A 19,094-nucleotide genomic window follows, 5' to 3' on the forward strand; every position below is an offset into this window, starting at 1 on the left:
GTGCCTAGTCCCAGACTCTGTGCCTCAGATACCCAAAGAAACTGAGGCCATACTTTGGATACTCTCTTTGCCATCATTCACTCTTCAAAACCTGGAGCAATTCAAAGTAACTGTTCCTGGAATTTTATGTGTAATTCAGATCCCCATGGGCATAGTAAGCTATAGGATGGAAATAACACACACACACACAAAGGACAGCAAAAAGTGACACAGTGCAAGGGTCAGAGAATAAAATATATAGGGAGTAACTGAGTGAGTTAAATGTATATACTGTAGAAAAGAGAAAACACAGGGGTGCATTGGATCGTATTCTATAAATACCTTCAAAGTAACAATATAAACGCAGGAAGAAGATTATTTGGGTGATTATAGGATGAGACACTATTACCTGAATGCAAGGGAAGCTAAGTTTAGCCTAGATAAGGTTATGCACCCACCTTATAGTAGCCTCATCTAAGTTGCATTTGCCTAGTTTATTGATAAGAATATCATGCAAAGACAGGAAGGACTGAAAAGAATACCCCCTGCACTCCAAACTCTTTCACCCATACTCCCAGAGCCCTGTAGTCACTCTTGATCCACATCACACCTTGCAGTATCATTAGTGCCCACATAGATGAGTGGCATGGGGTAGTAATCAGAGTGCCAGATAATCCTTGATAGTGCCTCTGTAACATCTTGGATACGGGCCCCAGGCAGGCAGCATACCTCCTGAGATGACATGTCAGGGCAACAGAGGGGCGCCTCCATCCCCCTCAGAAGAGAGTCTCCAACCACCATTACCCAACGTTTCCTCCTCACAGTGGTGGCAGCAGACCTCCCAGCAATGGGGGTATGAGGCTTCTTCTCCTGAGCTGTAGGTGGTGATTCCTTATCTCCTGTATCAAGAAGAGCATAACCGTTTCCCAGTACCACGGTGGGACAGTTGGAAGCAGGAGTGGAGCACTGCTTGCCAGCGGCGGATTTAGGGCAGGGCGAGCAGGGCGGCTGCCCTGGGCCCTGCGCTTCCCAAGGCCCCGCGCATGCACCGTGTCAAAGGAGGGGCCCTGCGAAATTTCGCTGCTCTGGGCCCCGCGGCACTCTCATCCACCCCTGCTTCTTGCTGCCAGAAGTGACCAGCTGCCAGTGCCCCCTGAGCCATCTCCTCCTCCACCAGTGGTGTGTCAGCAGTCTTGTGTAGTGGGACAGCTACCTCAGCTGTCTCCACATGAATACCGTCCAGGAATTGCTCATGGATTCAGATACACCTCAGCCTAGCCACCTCCTCCTGTAGCTCTCCCACCTGCGGCCTGAAAGATTCCACCAACAGGCACCTTTCATACTGGATGGTCCCCCCCCCCCAGCCTGAATATCAGTAAGTGGGAATTGCAAGCCACAGTCCCTGCAAAACCACAGCAGGATCTGGGTATAGGCATCCATGGTCAGATGGTCTGTCTGGCTACAGGCGCAGTTGGAGGAGACAGAAGCAGTGCTGGCACGGGTGTTGCGGGTCTTCCTGACCATAGTAGGCCTCCCTCTTAAACTCCCCTGTCTGCAGAATCAAAATTCAAACAGTTGAGCAAAGTCACTCACACCAAAAGCTAGTACTCTCCCCTGGCGAACTGTTCAGTGGCAGGATCTCTTGCTCTCCCTCTTAAACTTCCCTGTCTGCAGCCCCTTGTCCTTTTGTCAGACTATAGGACAGGAGCGACCCAACCATGGCTTATATGCCACATGAGGCTCTTTTACAGTCAAAGTGCAGATTGTAGAGCCTCCCCAAAAGCCTTCATTCTCCACCTACCAGACTTGGGGACGGAGGGGGGCTCTCAGGACTTCTGCCGTGCAGCAGGATGGTGGGGTAGGAGCTTCTGTCCAGGGTTAGGGTTGTCAGATGTCTGTAAAGTTTAGTCAAAAGGAGAACCTGTGCAATGTCCAGTCAGCAGTGCTGACTCGACACCAAAAGTTCAGTTACTGCAGTAATTGCAATCAGCCTCTGCCACTGGGTGGAGGGGAAGAGTTGCTGTTGGATGAGGAGGAGTAATCCTGACAGTGCACAGTGTTTGAGGAGCACGGCTGGCAGCCAAGCTTGCTGTCTGTGATGGCCTAGCCTGCCTTCTCAGCCTTCCAGGGACCCAGCTCTCTCGGGACTCTCACTCCAGGAATAGATTCCATCACCCCACCCCCAAACCACTGTGCCTGTTAGGCAGGCTGTGCATCAGCTCTTCCCATTCTAGTTCTGCAGGTGGCAGGTAAGTCCCTGGGTAAAGGGAGTAAGTGACAGGGAGGCCTGTAGTGTTCAGTTTTGAAAAAATGGAAAGTTGACAACCCTCTCCAGTCAGGAATGGGGGGAGGGAGGTCAGAGGGTTTCAGCCCCACTGGGCACACCTGCCAAGGCTAAAGAGCAATTGATTCTTGGCCTCTTTATAACAACCTTTTACATATTAGAAATTTTATGTCCTCTCCTTCAGACTCCTGTTTTAGGGTATGTCTAGACTGCGTCCCTCTGTCGGCAGAGGGATGCAGATTAGGCAGGTCGACATTGCAAATGAAGTGGGAATTTAAATGTCCTGTGCCTAATTTGCATAAAAATGGCCACTGTTTTTGCTGACTCAGCACTTTGTCAGCAAAAAGTGGCAGTCTAGAGGGGGATCTATCGAGAAAGAAAGCCTTTCTCAACAGATCCTGTAAACCTCCTTGCAGAAGGCAGAAGGGATCTGTCGAAAAAGGCTTTCTTTCTTGACAGATCCCTGTGACAGACCGGGCCGTGTCTGGGCACAGCTGAGGGCGTCCGCTCAGGGCGAATTGCTCAAATCCGGGGCTCCTTACAGCCCCCAGACTGGTGACCTCTCCAAACAGGCCACAAACCAGTCTCAGAGTGCTTCAGCTGCCTGCCTGAAGCCTCACGAGCAAAACCCCTCCGACACCCCAGCAATATCCGTGCCCCAGATGGCCCCGAGCCTCATACACAGGTGGGGGGTCCTAGCACCCAATCCCACCTACCCCGAACAAGTTCTGTCCGGTTCCAAGAAACCAGCCACAGATCCCTGGTCAATTTACCCTCTGGATCTTACCCACAAATCATGCTGGGCCAATCCTTTAGAATATATATCTAAAGGTTTATTATTACAAGAAAGAAAAGCATGAGAGTAAGGTAATTCAAGTACAGTACGTTACATGCATCGAATCTCCCAGTTCTCGATGCAGCCTCTAGCAGAGATGTTGCAGCTGCTGGTTTAAAAGTTCTTATTGCACATCCTAAGATCAGGATGGGTTCACAGGTCTTCCGGGCTCTTCGATTCCTGCAATGCTGCCTCTGGGATGAAGTGCTGAGCTGAGAACAAAATGGCATCGACCACATGGCCTCTTTATACCTCCTTCCTGGCCTCTTCTTGTATGCAGCAAGTCACCTGGTCAGAGGCCAATCTCTATGTTCCCGGCTAGCTGCTCTCAGGTGACAGCCCCCATTCTTTGGGTGTGTCCATAGCCCATTGAGAGCCATTGTTCCACAGGGCTTCGCTACTCAGCCTGTCCATAGCAATGCTTAACCACATTCAGAGAAATATTCAGCTTCCACACAGATTACAGATTCCTACCCACACACATAGACATTATATACTCACATAAATAGCGTACATAAGATCAACAAACGATAAGCTCCCATTCAATACCCCACATGGCTCCCTTTTATACCAATTTCTGGGTCCAACACCCCCACCTAGGGGCGCAGCAGCGATCTGGCTGCTTCCCTCCAATTCGGTAATTTGACAATCCCCCTGTAGGCTGCCGCTTTTTGCCAACAAAGTGCTGAGTCCACAAAAACAGCAGCCATTTTTATGCAAATTACGTGCAGAATATTTAAATCCCCGCTTCATTTGCAATGTCAACCTGCCTAATCTGCATCAGAATTCAGCCCAAATTGTAGGGGAAGTTCAGTCCTGGATCTAAATTATACGGCCTTGTTCCCATCACAAGTCAGGATGCCCTACCATAAGCATTATGTGGCTTTCTGAAGCTACAATCAATGATAAAGCAGCTCACCAGTTCTTCAAGGCTGAATATCTGAGCCAAGGGGTTTGATGAGATTCAAGGAGCTAAATATGTGATAGTAGCCTCACATGACATGGCCTCAAAAATAAGACCAATTATAAAACAGCAGAGGGAATTTGAATTGGTTTGAAATTCATTTCTTTACTATACCTAATGCTTTCCTTCACCAAAGACACTGGATTCCTGGCATCAATAACTGACAAGAGTAAAGAGTAAGCTAATACCAGGCTTATCCATGGACTTTGTGATTAAAGTGAGTGACACACCTTGTCATCAGATATAGGTGACAGATATGCTGCAATGATGCTTTCTCCTACCCAGATTGCTACACAGGATCTCTCTCTAGGCTGCAACTTGCTTAAATTAAGCATCTGGAATTTGAAGGTTGAACAAAAAGATATTCCAAGATTTCTAAAGGGAATTTTACATTACAGATGCTTTATTTCCACTGGATTTCAGATTTAATATATGTAGCTTCCCCTCTCCCATCTATTAAACACAGAGATGGCAGGGGAAAAACCTGCCTCACCTGTTTAACATAAAAGCCTTTCAACTCAGCAAGATGCTTTCAGTTCAATTATGTTTTATGTACTGCGAGGTTAACTAAAGAGAGAGGGTTATTAGCACAAATAATACCACCTCAGGCTGTGAACCTAACAGATCTCACAAGCTAAGCAAGGTCAGGGGCCTGAATGAAAGCTCTCTGAAGATAATTCACAGTGCACCAGGAAATGGCATGGACATTACAGTTTTCTAATAGATACAGTCCTTAACTATAAGTCAATATTCAACCCTTTCCCAATATGAAGAAAGAAAGCATCTTGCCAATGATGTTCCTGAGAGGTGATTTGAGCACAGAAATAAGTATAAGGAAACTCAAGGTCCAGTGTTAGTTCTAACATTGGTTCTCTCTGTGGACTTGGGCCTCTCTTCCTCAGTTTCACCATGGCTATGTCTACACTGGCCACAATTTCCGGAAAAGCCATGCAAATCAGGTAAGTCAGGATAGGGAAATCCACAGGGGATTTAAATATCCCCCGCGAATTTAAATAAACATGTCCGCCGCTTTTTTTCCGGCTTGGGGAAAAGCCGGAAAAAAAGCGTTTAGACTGGCGCAATCCTCCAGAATAAAGCCCTTTTCCGGAGGATCTCTTATTCCTACTTTGAAGTAGACGCTTTTTTTCCGGCTTTTCCCCAAGCCGGAAAAAAAGCGGCGGACATGTTTATTTAAATCCGCGGGGGATATTTAAATCCCCCGCGGATTTCCCTATCCTGACTTATCTGATTTGCATGGCTTTTCCGGAAATTGTGGCCAGTGTAGACGTAGCCCATGTGTAAAATTCATACCTAAATTTCATGTATGTGCTGTGAGGAGTAATTATATAATACTTTTAAAGTGGTATATTTTTATATTTCATATATTACAATTATTTTGGGGCTTGTCTCTTTGTCAATGACAGAAAAATCAGAGCTCTTGCACACTTGGGTCATTCAAGATTTCATAGGTACATTTGCACGAATACATGTGTGAGCAACCCAGCCAACTTGCAGTTCAGGAAACTAATTACACATTGCCTATTTAAAATTCCCTCTGTAGTTTCATGTGGGTGTAATAGTAATACTGTATATTGTATAATATTTTCACATTAACTTAAATAACATTTTTAAATTTGTTCATTTCTTGCCCTAAACTACTTGTAATACTTTTGTGTTGCTAAGCAGTTTCACCACAGAGATGTCTGTTTTCAGTGGAAGTGATCTGGAGTATGAAAAGTGTTTTGAGAACCTTTGGGATGAAAAACATCATTTAAATATGATATTGCTATTATTTTTTCTTGATCAAATTTATTTTCTCTTAATTTTAACATTACATTACTGTTTAAAATACTTATCCTATTTGCTTACAGAGCCAATCAACTTTACTTTATTTAGCCTGACACTGTAAAAAACAACACAAAGACAGTCACATCAGATATCAAGCCAGGGTAAATTAAACTGATAATTGCCCTACTTTAATTTCCTCTGAGTGGTGGCCTCCATTTGAGGAACCAATGAATTATTATTGCACCCTACTGTCCTCCATTAGCAGCAAAGCTGTGAATTTGATTTTTGGATATTGCAGTACAGAAGGTGGTAGAAATATGAGAAATGAGATTTTATTAGATGCAGGTGTAAGTTACTATTAATTTGTGCAGTGTGGGTGTGGGAGAGAGCGCGCACGAGAGAGTTTTAATATTACCACGCTTATCGTTTGGTATGTGTTTCTTGTAAAGGGGGAGATAAGTACACCAGAATCTCTACTTGTGATGGGTGAACCATTAGCATTTTAATTGGGATAAATTCCCACAATTGCAGATACATCTCTGAGTCTGTGAAATCTCTTGAGAACAAGCTCTCTTCACTTCAGGTAACCCTATGTCATTTTAGTACTTTCCCAGAAAAATTTTAAAAAAATATGACCAGCAATTCCAACTTTTCAGAACTTGAAAACAAATTATATTTTTCATTTTATCTTATCCAGTTTGTTTATTCCTCATATTCACTACTAGAGCATGTGGCCATACTAAAAAAAAAAAAAAAATCACAACAAAAAAAGACAGTAAAAGACAACATATGCCAATCATGAGAACCCTAATTAGTTTTTGGTGTTTAAAAATACGGAGGGGAAGAATGCAATACAACATGAGCTGTGATATGCAGAAACAGTAGCCATAGTCTAGACTACCAGAAAATAAATGAAAATAAATGTTAATCAACAAAGACTCTTTATTTCTGTGCTCAGTATATAATCAACATCTGGACTTCATGTCATCAGGGGTCTTTGGGATAAATATTGTCACTGGATTTGAAAGAGGCCTAGATAACTTAATGGCAAATTATAACAGTTAAAGCTCAACTAGAATTTGAGATAAGAATAACGATAAGCAAGCCTCACATTTCAAACTGTAGGAGTGAATTTATATCATTCATTGCATAACCACACAGGTACATTATGGCCTTGCCAGAGGCAGGATACTAAACTAGACAGAGCCTCGTTCTAACCCAGGATTGCAAATCTTGTTCCCTACAAGGAACTGGCTGGAACAGTTAAGTTTCCTTGAAAAAGCTGTTTAAAAATCCCTCTCTCTTTGCCATTAAACAAGTAGAGGAGGTTTGTTTAACCTCTAATGCATTTGGGGCATATTACACAACATTACTCATAGTACTTTGCACTAATATATCAATTTTTTCCCCTTCATTTTCATCTCTCCCATACAACTAATTCACCTTGGGTACATTTACACAGCAGGACTAAAGTCAAAATAAGCTACACCACTTGAGCTACGTCAATTGCGTAGCTTAAGTTGAAATGGCTTAACTCGGCTTTTGGCACTGTCTACACAACAGAAAGTTGAAGGAAGAACACTCTTCCTTCAACTGCCCTTTCAAAATAATGGCTTGCAATGTAGACATGCTCTTTGTTCTTTCAGAATAATGTCAATTAGTCTGAAATAATGCTGCTGTGTAGACACACTCTTTGAGATCTGAAGTCCCAAAATTGCTCCCAGATGTGTAACACCAGTTTAACAAGTTATTGGTTCAACCACAATGTTCCCAGTGATGCTAACAAAGCTGTGATGGAGCAGAGAAACCCCACATCAGCAGAGAAGGAGTTAAAAAAAGCGTATGGGCCCAGCTAGCCATCCCATAGCCAATGCCACGCCTGGAGTGGGAATAACATGAGTGAACCTGGCTCAGTTCAAGGCAGACTTGTGAGAAGCAAGTCGGAGCTCTGCCTCTCAGTGAAGGGAGCTTTGCTGGTGGTGAAACATGCCTGTTAGCCAGGGCAACCACTAGAAGAGAAAAGATCTTCGCCCCCAAGGGAGACCGAGGGTATGTCTACACAGCAAAGTTATTTCAAAATAACAGCCGTTGTTTCAAAATAACTTTCCTAGCGTCTACACAAGCCAACAGCTAATTCGAAATTAATTCGAAATAGCGGAGGGCTTATTTTGAAATTGGTAAACCTCATGCCATGAGGAATAGTGCCAAATTCGAAATTGCTATTTCGAAATAAGCACTGTGTAGACACTTATTTCGAAATAGGGGGCCTCCAGCCATTCCCAGGGTGCCCTGCTGGCCACCCTTGCCACAAGGTAACTGCTGACCAGATGTCCTGCCGGAACTAGTTCTGGCTGGCCTTAAATGCGATTCAGTGTTCAATTAGTATGAACACACTATTTCAAAATAGCAAAAAGCTATTTTGAAATGCATTTTGTGTGTAGATGCATTATTTCACAATAAGATATTTTGAAATAACTATTTCGAACTTAGATATTTTGAAATAACGCTGTAGTGTAGAAATACCCTGATGCTCAACTGACTGAAGCTCAAGGAACTATTTAGAAGACTGGGAATGATCCTGTAGTGAGCTAAATTTCCCTTTTGCTTGGGAATATTTAGGGCTAAGCCTCTAGCACCCTATCACCCAAAAGAGGATTAAAACTGTAGGAGCACCCAGTGGACCCAAGGAACAAAGACTTCTCTCCCTAGCTATCAGGGAGACCTGCAGCCACATCAGGATGCTGGACAGATCCACAAAGTGGTGCTACTTCTGTTGTGCCATTAAAACAGCCCCACGGTTTCTTCTGCCATCTATCAAGGTAGTATTCACCAGCTTCAACAGCAGCGGTGCCAGGATCTGAGGATATGATGCTGTTCAGTGGGTGGTTAATGAATTCCCATATCATTGCTCTGAGTCTCTGTGATGGCCAAATGCAGCCGGGGATCTAAAATCCATCATCTTTAGCTACAGGGAGTCAATGAGTTATTTCTTGCACTGCTGCACTGAGCTATACACCTGGTGTAACCACTAGCAACAAAGCAGGGATTGTGGCTCAGAGGGTCAATGAGAAAATTTGATGAGGCATAATACCAAGTGATGCTAGATATAAACAGTCACAATGGTGCTGGAAGCATCTTCATCCTAAACTTCAAAGCTTTAGCACTCATCTCCTACTCTCTTACTACCGAGATTTAATATCATTATTTTGCTATAAAAAAAGTTGGTAGAGAAAAATAAATGAACTATTTCTGTGGTGAACTGGTTCAGAGAAATTAAAAACTGACCTTTAATTATCTCTCCAAACTCAAAAAACTTTGTTTCAAAGATATAGGATCAACTTTTTCTTTACAAGTTACTTTTTGTTTTCCTGTTATTCCATCTTCCCCTGAAGAGCAGATGCACCATGAATGTCCAAACGCCAAACATTTTTTCAGACCCAAGAAGTCTATATGCAGTTTGGCTATGTCTCTGAGAACATTAAGTAGCCGATCCTGAGCCATCACAGCTCTCTGAACAAAGGGTGATACGACACTTAACATTAACTTAGGATCTCTTCACCCCAACAGTAACAAAGTCTCTCAGGGACATAAGGATGATTCTGAATCTCTCTCCCTCTGTCATTTCACTTTGTCACTGTTTATCAAGCACAGCAGGTTTATCTTTTGTCCTTCATATTTTCATGTCTTGTGGTTACTTTATCTCCTTGGACACTAACAGATATGTTCAAGCTCCCTTTCCAGAAATACTGGCCTGTTCCAATTAACGGCTGTATTACATAAAATATGGCTTTCTAACTGCTTAACACTCTTTTCCAGCATCATTCTATGTATCTCAGTGACCTACATTCCCTTTACGTACCAATCCTGGCTCTGCTATTTAGAGACAGGAGCCTTCAGATGTCCTCTAGAAACAAATCTAAAACCTTTAGATGGTGAGCTTTTAGTTGCAGTGTCCCTCACATCTGGAACTCTGTTCCCATTCAATCTGAGAAGAATGTGAAGTACTATCTCCATTTTAAAGGCAGGTTTAGAATGCACTTGTTTTCTGTGGCTTTAATCTAGTTGAATATAGGCTTCTGGATTCAGGGAGGATTGTCTTTTTATTGACAGATTATAAAATACTACAGTGCCCACTAGGCCTAATTTATACCTTATATAATTCCACTGACTTTAATGGAGTTATTCCAATGATGAATCTGGCTCACTGAGTTAAAGGAGCAATAAAGAAGCCAAGTGTATTGTATATGAAGTAACAATGTGAAGAAATTCAGCCTGGCAGAATGCACCACACAATGTGACACTGAGCAATGGTAAAAGGATTATGGCTTTCCTGATTAAATGCCTGTTATGCTTTTGGATAGATAATCACGGTCCTCAACTATGGCAATAAGAGAAGTGAGAAAGACATTACCTACGCTAGCTGTGCGCCAGCTGGAGTCCTCTTCTTTGGCTACCAACAGTTGTACTTAGTTTCTGGAACAGTTACTGACCTTATTTGTCAGGCATTTCCTTCTTTCTTAGGGATGCCAGCATCCCATATATGCCACAGACACAGGGAAACCAAGCCAGAAGCAAGTCAGGGTCAAAACTCGTGTAACGCACCATTTTCTTCCCCTCCCAGAATGTACATTACAACTACTCAGTCTCCTTTAATCTCATACCTACTGATACGTAATCTTCAGTCCCTGTTACATATCTATTCTGACACAATTGTATATATCTGGAGTGACCTGCATTGAATTCAATGGGCCAAAATTTGTTCTCAGTTAAATTGGTATAAATTCAGAAAAGCTCTATTAAAAATGGAGTTACTTTGGATTCACACCAGAGTTAATGAAATCAGAATTCACTTCAGTGGGGTTATCTGAATGTATATTAGTTATTATAACTGAAACCAGAATTGCATGCCAATTCTGAGCATAAGACTATAGCTACACCTGATGTTAGGAGTGATTCCCATCTTGCACAGACATACTTATGACTAGCTCTCATCAAGCTGGCATGCTAAAAATAATAGTGTGGGGATAGCATGGGAAATGGGCAAGCAGAAGCTGTGCCAAGTATAAATCCATCTGAACCCTATGCATAATGTACTCTTAAAGGCTAGCCCGTACTTTCACTAACTGCTGTCTATAGTGCCATGGCTACCCTACTATTTCTAGCACACCAGTTCGATGAAAGCTATCTCAAGTGGCTTTTTGTGAGCTGGCAGTCACACATCTAATTCAGAGTGTAGATGTAGTTGCAGGGAGAGGCGTGAAAGGGTTAAATGTACACACCGAGTTCCTGGAGGGATAAAGAGCTGCAGAAAAAGCATCTAACAAAAGGGTTTCAGCAGAAATAAATCACACCCACTTTTGTTCTCTGAATTGGGTCCTCTGTGCAAGACATGGTTCAACACTGGAAATAAGCAAATGCATAGGTCTGGGATAAAATTTCAGCTAATGCAAGAATGAGGAAGCCCAAAGTATTTCATGTCTGAAGTAACTTTGCATGCACAAACTGTAAATAAGTGCAAAATGTGAAATATTATCATCACTATGGTATAACACCATGGCTTCAATATCCCGCCTCTGCATAGATCTTAAAAAACACTTACTTCACCACTTCACTTCTTCAGCACTCCCTCTCTCATCCCCAAGTCTCATATCTTTGCTGAGATTGCATGTCTAGGCTGGAAGCTGCCCAGAGTCTCCCTGGCAGGCTCTCTCCACACCAGTGATTAATGAGCTGTTAAAGCTCCTAAGTCCAGGAAACCCAAACAGGTCTCTGTTACTTAGAAGAAATTAGGATAGGGACATTTTTTTGCAAACACTAATATACCGAAAATAGAGGAAAACTAAGTCTGACTCAATGGACACACTTCGGCCCTATTCTCTCCCTCTCGGCCCCATTTATCCATGTCACCTGCAAGCCAGAGAAGGTTGCCTTTTTCTTACGTTCCTCATTGTTCGTTCTTGAGATCCAGAATAATTCTAGGCCAAACCCTGAAGTCTTTAGCTATGCATGGACAATGAGTGGTACTGATCTCTCAACTCCCGTTGACCTCTTTCAGGTAGTGTTGCTCTTCAAGTCATTAAGGGTTTTGCCTGAGGGCACAGGGTGAGTGATGTAACTCTAAGGATAACTATCATAACCCAGGAAGCTATCCTGTTCCCTTCTATTCACTCTCTGTGAGCTATTCTGCATGGTATGAAGTAGGAAAAGGCAGCGGGGCAGACTAAGGTAAATGGACATGTGGAAACATCATAACTCAAGCCTGCAATGTTCTAGAACTCTACTGTTACAAGGGATTCCTCAGAGCACCACCTGCACATCCATACCAGATCGCCCTCATTATGACAGAAAACACCTCATTATAATACTTTACCTCCAAGTGGCACATGGAATGTTATTTGTATAAACACCTCATGCTTCATACTAGGGACATACTAAGGATGTTAGCGACTAGTTGAGTCTCTACTCAACTAGTTGCTCCCCCTCCCCTTTGCTGCTTCTGTATCAGAGGCAGCAAAGTGGGGGGGAGCAGGAGCAAGTGCTGGGAGGCAGGTGGCTTAAAAGCCGGCTCCCCCCAGCACCGTCTCCACGAGGGGGAGGGGAGAAACAGGGGAGGCAGAGGTGCAATGTGGGACCCAGCACAAGTTGGGATTGAGCAGTCCCAGCTCATGCTGGATCCCAAATGGTGTGTCCAACAAGCTTTTATTACATTTAAAAAGCAGAGGCACAGTGAATCCCTTTTTGACTAATTGAGTAGTCGATGGAAATTCCATCGACTACTCGATCAGCTTACTAACTGCTATTTAACATCACTACTTCATACACCACTTGGTTCTGCATGACACATGGACTGGTAGTTTATGTCTCACTGAAATCAGGCAGAAAAGGACTACAGAGGTTATAAATTCTGGTCATAGGAAACAGATGTATTGACATACAAATCTCCAAAGTGTCTAAAAGGTTCATAATGAAAAAATTAATCCAAGCAGATTCATTGTAAATTACATACTGACACAATTATTAGGATAACTTACACCATACACACACCCCTCTAGTATACTGAAAGGAACTCAGGATAATAAATGCTCTGCAACTTCTTGCTGTTTGCATGCCCTGGGTTCAGGAGAAAAAGATTACAAAAAATGTCCACTAGCATAAAGGAAATTTCTAAAATGGTATCTGTCATTTGTTATCCATAGTTCACAGTTTGAAAGTCAGGTGTCCTCTTGTTCATGATCTTAGTTGTCACTGAGCCTAAATATGGTACTCACTAATCACCAAAATGGTTGCCATCTACTCTTCTCACCACCAGTCAGAAATCCAAAGCAGTCTGGTGGAGCAAGAGAAGGAACTGACAACTTTTGAACTCAAAATGCAGGTGAACTTTAGCAGCATTTCACAAGTGTGGCCAACATGGCTGCATCTGTAAGGGAGGGGGATGGTTACTGTGACCAGAAAAGCCTCCAGGGCAGACATGGGGGAAAGGGCAAAGCAACGGTGCAGCATCCCTGCAGTGTGCAAAGGCTTCAGGGGAGGGCCTCACTAGGGTTGTCAATCCTCCAAGATTGGCCTGGAGTCACCCAGAATTAGCATCAATCTTCCAGTGACTGCTGAAACAACTCTGGAGCTTTTAAATAGGATATTTGACAAAAATGACATTACGGCATTTGGAGTGAGGGGGGAGGAATCTCCTGGAATAGCTTCAGTCAGAGTTAGGGATGTAAACAACTAGTCGAGTAGTGACTCAACTCGCTCATTCCCTCCCCCCCCCCCACTGCCTCTATCAGAGAAAGGCAGCAAGGCAGGGGTGGGGGGAGTAGGAACCAATGCTGGGGGGGAGCCGGCTTAAAAGCCAGTTCCTCCCCAGCACCGTCTCTGCAGGGGAGGCAGAGGCGTAGTGGGGGGACCGGGTACAGGCCAGGACAGCTGATTCCCAGCTCATGCCTGGTCCCAGGCACTGTACCTCTGCCTTTTAAATGCATTAAGAACCTGGTGGGTTTTAATTCATTTAAAAGGTAGAGTTGCAGCAAGGTTAGCTCCTGGGGCCAGGAGCTAACCCGGCTGCAGCTCTGCAGTTTTCCTCCTTATTGACTAATCAAGTAGTGGATGGAAATTCCATCGACTACTCAATTAGCTGAAAAAATGCTATTTAACATCCCTCGTCAGAGTTGGCAACCCTAGACTTCCACTCCCTCCTCTGACTCGGACATGGGCTTCAGCCCTGCCCACCCCGAACGTCAACTATGGGGATCTAGTGGCAAGCTCCATGCATCAGCCCTCCCTCCTCCACCTTCAACTGTGGTGCTCTGAGCTTTAGTCCCCTTGGGGATCTGGCTCTGGGCTCAGCATAGCGTGGCAGGGCTTCAGCAGGGCTGATTAAGAGGCCAGAAAGCAGGGTGAGCCTTGGATGCAAGACTGCAGAAGGGTGCTTGGGGCAATGGGGGGGAAGCACTGAATCTTGGGGGTAATGGGAAGCCTTGGGGAGTTGTGAAGGGTTGGGAGGGCCAACAGAGGTCAGGGGATCCATGGGGAACTGAGGGAGGCACTAGGAGCCCACAGCATCAAAATACAGTTATACATTTAGGCTGTGTCTACACTGCATCCCTTTTCCAGAAAAGGGATGCAGATGAGACAAGTCGGAATTGCAAATGAAGCGGGGGATTTAAATATCCCCCGCTTCATTTGTATAAACATGGCTGCCGCTTTTTTCCGGCTTGGGGCTTTGCTGGAAAAAAGCGCCAGTCTAGACGGGATCTTTCGGAAAATAAAGCCTTTTCCGAAAGGTCCCTTATTCCTCTTAAAATCAGGAATAAAGGACCTTTTGGAAAAGGCTTTATTTTCCGAAAGATCCCGTCTAGACTGGCGCTTTTTTCCGGCAAAGCCCTGAGCCGGAAAAAAGCGGCAGCCATGCTTATACAAATGAAGCGGGGGATATTTAAATCCCCCGCTTCATTTGCAATTCTGACTTGTCTCATCTGCATCCCTTTTCCGGAAAGCGGGTGCAGTGTAGACACAGCCTTATTATATTATGGAGCAGAGGTACATATCAGGAGACGAGAATAGCAGTGCCCCTCTGCACACCTGGAATGGCTTGTACTAATGTTCTTACTCCATAATGAACAAAATACAAGAGACATTAAAACTTCATGTGTGTTACTTGTGAGTATGCTAAGGCACATTTGGGCCAACTACACGGAAACAACACCTGCGGCATTTTTATTGTTAACATCAATCATAGTTAATAACTTCAGTTATACAAAAGTCAAAGTGTCCAAAACTAGCCAAAAGTTCCCAGTCCTCACAGAGAACAGAGTAATCAAAACCATTTGGTGCACAAAGAACAAGCTATACATATTACTAGCGAAAGAGAAAAAACTAATTAGAAAAATATCCTGGAAGTAAATCATTCTTAATTAACGGATTCACTTATCTCAGAAAGATCTTATTTACTTCAATAACCCCAGCAAAATCAAACACATAAGAGTTCAAGTAGATTGATTACTTTTGACACAATTAAGAGGTAGATGATAAACATGAAAAGTAAGGTAGAAATTACAAGTGATGATCACATAATTTTAACTGGAAACCTCATTGTAGCCAAACTGATCACAAAGAAATGCCATACTAAGCACATTTCCTTACCAATGTTAGTGTCTAGTGAAATGGAAGCAGACAGCTGCTCTGGCTTCCAAGTATATGCTGCCAGCCTTTTGTTTCTTCTATGATGAGGAGATATAATAGTAAGTTGCCATAATTTTGCTCTGTGTTTCTACAGCACCTAGCACAATGGGTTCCTGACCCATGACCAGGTCTCCTAGGTGCTATGATAATCAAACATAATAATCTCTCTAGTATCTGCAGAGGACAGCAAATGAACGCATCTAATCACTGTGGCATGACAACTCATGTTACAGGCTTTATCTTAATCATGGTTGGATTTTAGCTCTGGAAATATACCCCCTAAATATTTACCAGACAAAAGAAAATACTTGTTGGAGACTACGTCAGTGTTAATTAATATTACAATCATTCTCCTTACAAACGTTTCAATAATTTATGAACATTAGATTGCATAATCTGGTTTGCTTTCTAAACAAATAATCCTAAAGTAAAGAGAACCCCCCAAAATTATCATTGAAAATATCTATCTCCTTTTACATTTGGCTAATTATGTTCTCATTGTACATTTGGCATTTTGCCTCAAGTTTGTTTATATCCATTTCACAGGCTCACTGTATTGTTAGGGTTGAGGGGATCCATGTTTCCATGTTCAGTGCTCACAATCACTTTTACTAATAGAGTATTGGTGGGTAGCACTTTAGGTTCCAACTCCTGCCCTGAGACAACCCTGCATGCCTCCTATGAGAAAATGAACATCCTCAACTCCCTTTATAGCCAATGGCAATTTAAGATGCACAACACTTTCTAATATTGGTCCCTTTATACTAGGCTGAAGCAAACCTCCTATTCAGCTCTCTCTAAACTGCCATCAAGCTTGAACAGCTTCAAATCCCATTCTCAGTGTTACATACAACCAAATCCCTGTTGTGAGTTAGAGCAAAAACTGCTGAATAGGAGATGGCGGGGATAGAGTGGTGCTCCCAACTCCTTAGTCTGCAAACCTATTACATGAAAATGCTGGAAAGCTCCTATTCAGTCTACCCTTCCTTTGTCTGACAGGATTCCAATTGCTCCCTCATCTACCTTCATCTTAAAGTTTTACAGTGATTTTCTTCTGATTCTAACAGCTCTATCAGAAGTTGGGCCTATGTCCTTCCCAGTCACATTATTCAAATTTCTTTTGGCTTCTGAAATCACATTTTTATTATCGCAAATCAAATCCCCTGAGCTAGCTTCTCAGCAAGTGAGGAACAGCATTGCTCCACTGATGTGGATGGACTTGTGCTCATTGACATCAGCTGAGAATCTGGCCTAGCATTTAAGTTCCTTCTGTTGCTACCCAGTGAGGACAATATATCTTCTAATGTTTAATAAGACAAGAGTATGAGGTAAAGAGACCCATACTCTCCATCATTTCCAGGCTTTTGCATAGGGCAGGGTGAGTTAACACTGACAAAAATAATCCTAATATAAGTGTAAAACACACTTCCACTGAATAACATAGGAGTTCTGCCACAAACTTCTCTGGGAACCAGTGTATCACACTTAACATACCCAGACACTCCGGTTTATTTGGCTAATTCAGCATGTGCTAATGACTCAGAAAGTGAAGAATCAACATGACACATGCTGTTTTACAGTAGTAAAAGTCCTTTGATTCATTATCTAAGTCCATTGCTTCCCATTTCCTTTTCATTCTGTTTATTCTTTTCTGAACTCTCTTAATTTCCTCTGTATGGTATATCTATAGCATAATGCCCAAATCTAAAAAATATACCACCCCAGAGGTAGTCTAACCAGCTTTGAGTCAAGAGGAAGCATTACCTCCTTGATTTGGTGAGTGATCCCATTAATTATACATCTAATGATTGTGCCTTTCTTTTGCTAAGCAACACCCAGCTTAAACTCTTTAGGAACACCCATCACATATACCCGCATTACTGATGCATGCATAATGGAAACCCAAGTCGGGCATAGACATGGGCATGTACTCACTATGTGAAGTTGAAGGAAGTCGCCGAGCCCGGGAGCACTGTCAATACGAACCAGGATGCCATCCTTCACAGTCGTGCTGAAGCCTACAGCAAGACGGTCTGTCCTTGTGCTAGGTCTGTCGTTTGCTGGCCAGGTGTACAAGATGAGGCCTCCACTTTTCCCAAAGATGTATGTGGCACCAGCTGCAAAATGAAAAACAAGGAGGGAGGTGTTAGTTCAGTAAGGTTTTTACCAGGTGGGGTAATGCTGTAATGGCTGCAGACAGGGAAATACCCCAAAACAAGCATGTCATCAGCCAAAGTGATGACATCTAAATTGAAATAACACAGAGCAGAGGTTGAAGAGAAAAACTTAGCATTGTCTCCAAAAACATTTATGCATTGTGACAAACAGTGTAGTGAGCCTTGCTAAAATTAGAATTAATTCCACATCTGATTAAAGATGGGAATTACACCTCCTTCCACCATACGCACAAGAACTCTTCCTCCCAGAGAATAGCATATACCTTTCAATGGAACAATGACTCTGAATTGCTGGATGCCTTTCCTGATTGAAGGGGATGTGAAAGCAGCACAGCTTTCTTGGACACAAAATATACCCACCCTATTCACCTCCCATTAACACAGCACTATTATCTTTCAGGAAAAGAAGATGATAAATAAAACAAAAATTTCAAAAAAGTTTGCCATTCAGATGATTATGGCTTCTACACCAGCACTAATACTTTCAGAGATCCTTTTAAATTAACATGTATGCTATTCACAACACCTTTGTGTATCCATGCAGTATTAACAAGGGAACCACAAACAGATAAATGCTGCTTCGTTTTAGGAAGAAATAAATCACTGATGACAGCCTACTATACACATCCTGCTAAAGTGTGTTCCAGGTAATAGTATCCAAATCAAGACAACCAGCATTTGCAATAAAGACAGCTACAGAATTTATCAAGAGCATGTGAGATTATTTTTATTACCACAAACCTAAGCAACACCAAGTAATGACCTACCATTTCAAAAAGACACTAATTCAGAAACTTGGTGATCCAGAGCTAATGCCAAGAGGAAGAGAAACAAAATACAGGACTATGTAGCACTTTAAAGACTAACAAGATGGTTTATTAGATGATGAGCTTTCGTGGGCCAGACCCACTGGAAGAGAGGTTCTATTAGGATCCTTTCACATCCAAAGACGAGATCGAGAGAAGCTAAGGTCCAGATTCTCAGACTTGTCCGCTTTCAGGTTTTTTAAAGAGCTCAGCACCCCAGCGCTTTAGAAAATATAGCCCTAAATGTCAAACGGGAGATGCTCTCTTCAACCACAGAGTGAATTTGTCGTAAGGTACTTGTGACAGGGCATTTGCCCTGCACTGGCCCTTTAGGGAAAACTCCCCTCCCTGAGTGAGGGCTAGAGTGGAGCCCCAGCTGAGCAGCTCTGTTAATGAGGGCCCAGCTGGGGGCTATAAAGAGGGACTCCTGGAGGGAGGAGTAGACAGCAGTAGGGACCTGACTGTCAGGGAAGCGAGAGGCTTCCTGGAGATAGAATAGGGCTGGGAAGGCTTTGACCAAGCAAGCCCCAGGCTACAAGACCTGAAGATACTAGGGGCTGAGAGAGGCAGCCACGGTAGTCAG

General features: G+C 43.1%; 1 protein-coding gene across 3 annotated transcripts in view; it reads right to left on the bottom strand.

Moving 5' to 3' along the window:
- The window catches only part of NRXN3 (neurexin 3), a 1,560,739-nt gene that overhangs the window by 385,051 nt on the left and 1,156,594 nt on the right, over nt 1-19,094 (bottom strand). For all 3 annotated transcript variants that reach the window (XM_089778404.1, XM_089778402.1, XM_089778403.1), the window contains one exon: nt 17,464-17,645. In XM_089778404.1, coding sequence (XP_089634530.1) covers nt 17,464-17,645 — 182 coding nt within the window. The remainder of the gene's footprint in view (nt 1-17,463; nt 17,646-19,094) is intronic.

Source organism: Pelodiscus sinensis, chromosome 5 (genome assembly GCF_052426305.1).
Source record: "Pelodiscus sinensis isolate ZL-2025 chromosome 5, ASM5242630v1, whole genome shotgun sequence".
Lineage (NCBI taxonomy): Eukaryota > Metazoa > Chordata > Testudines > Trionychidae > Pelodiscus > Pelodiscus sinensis.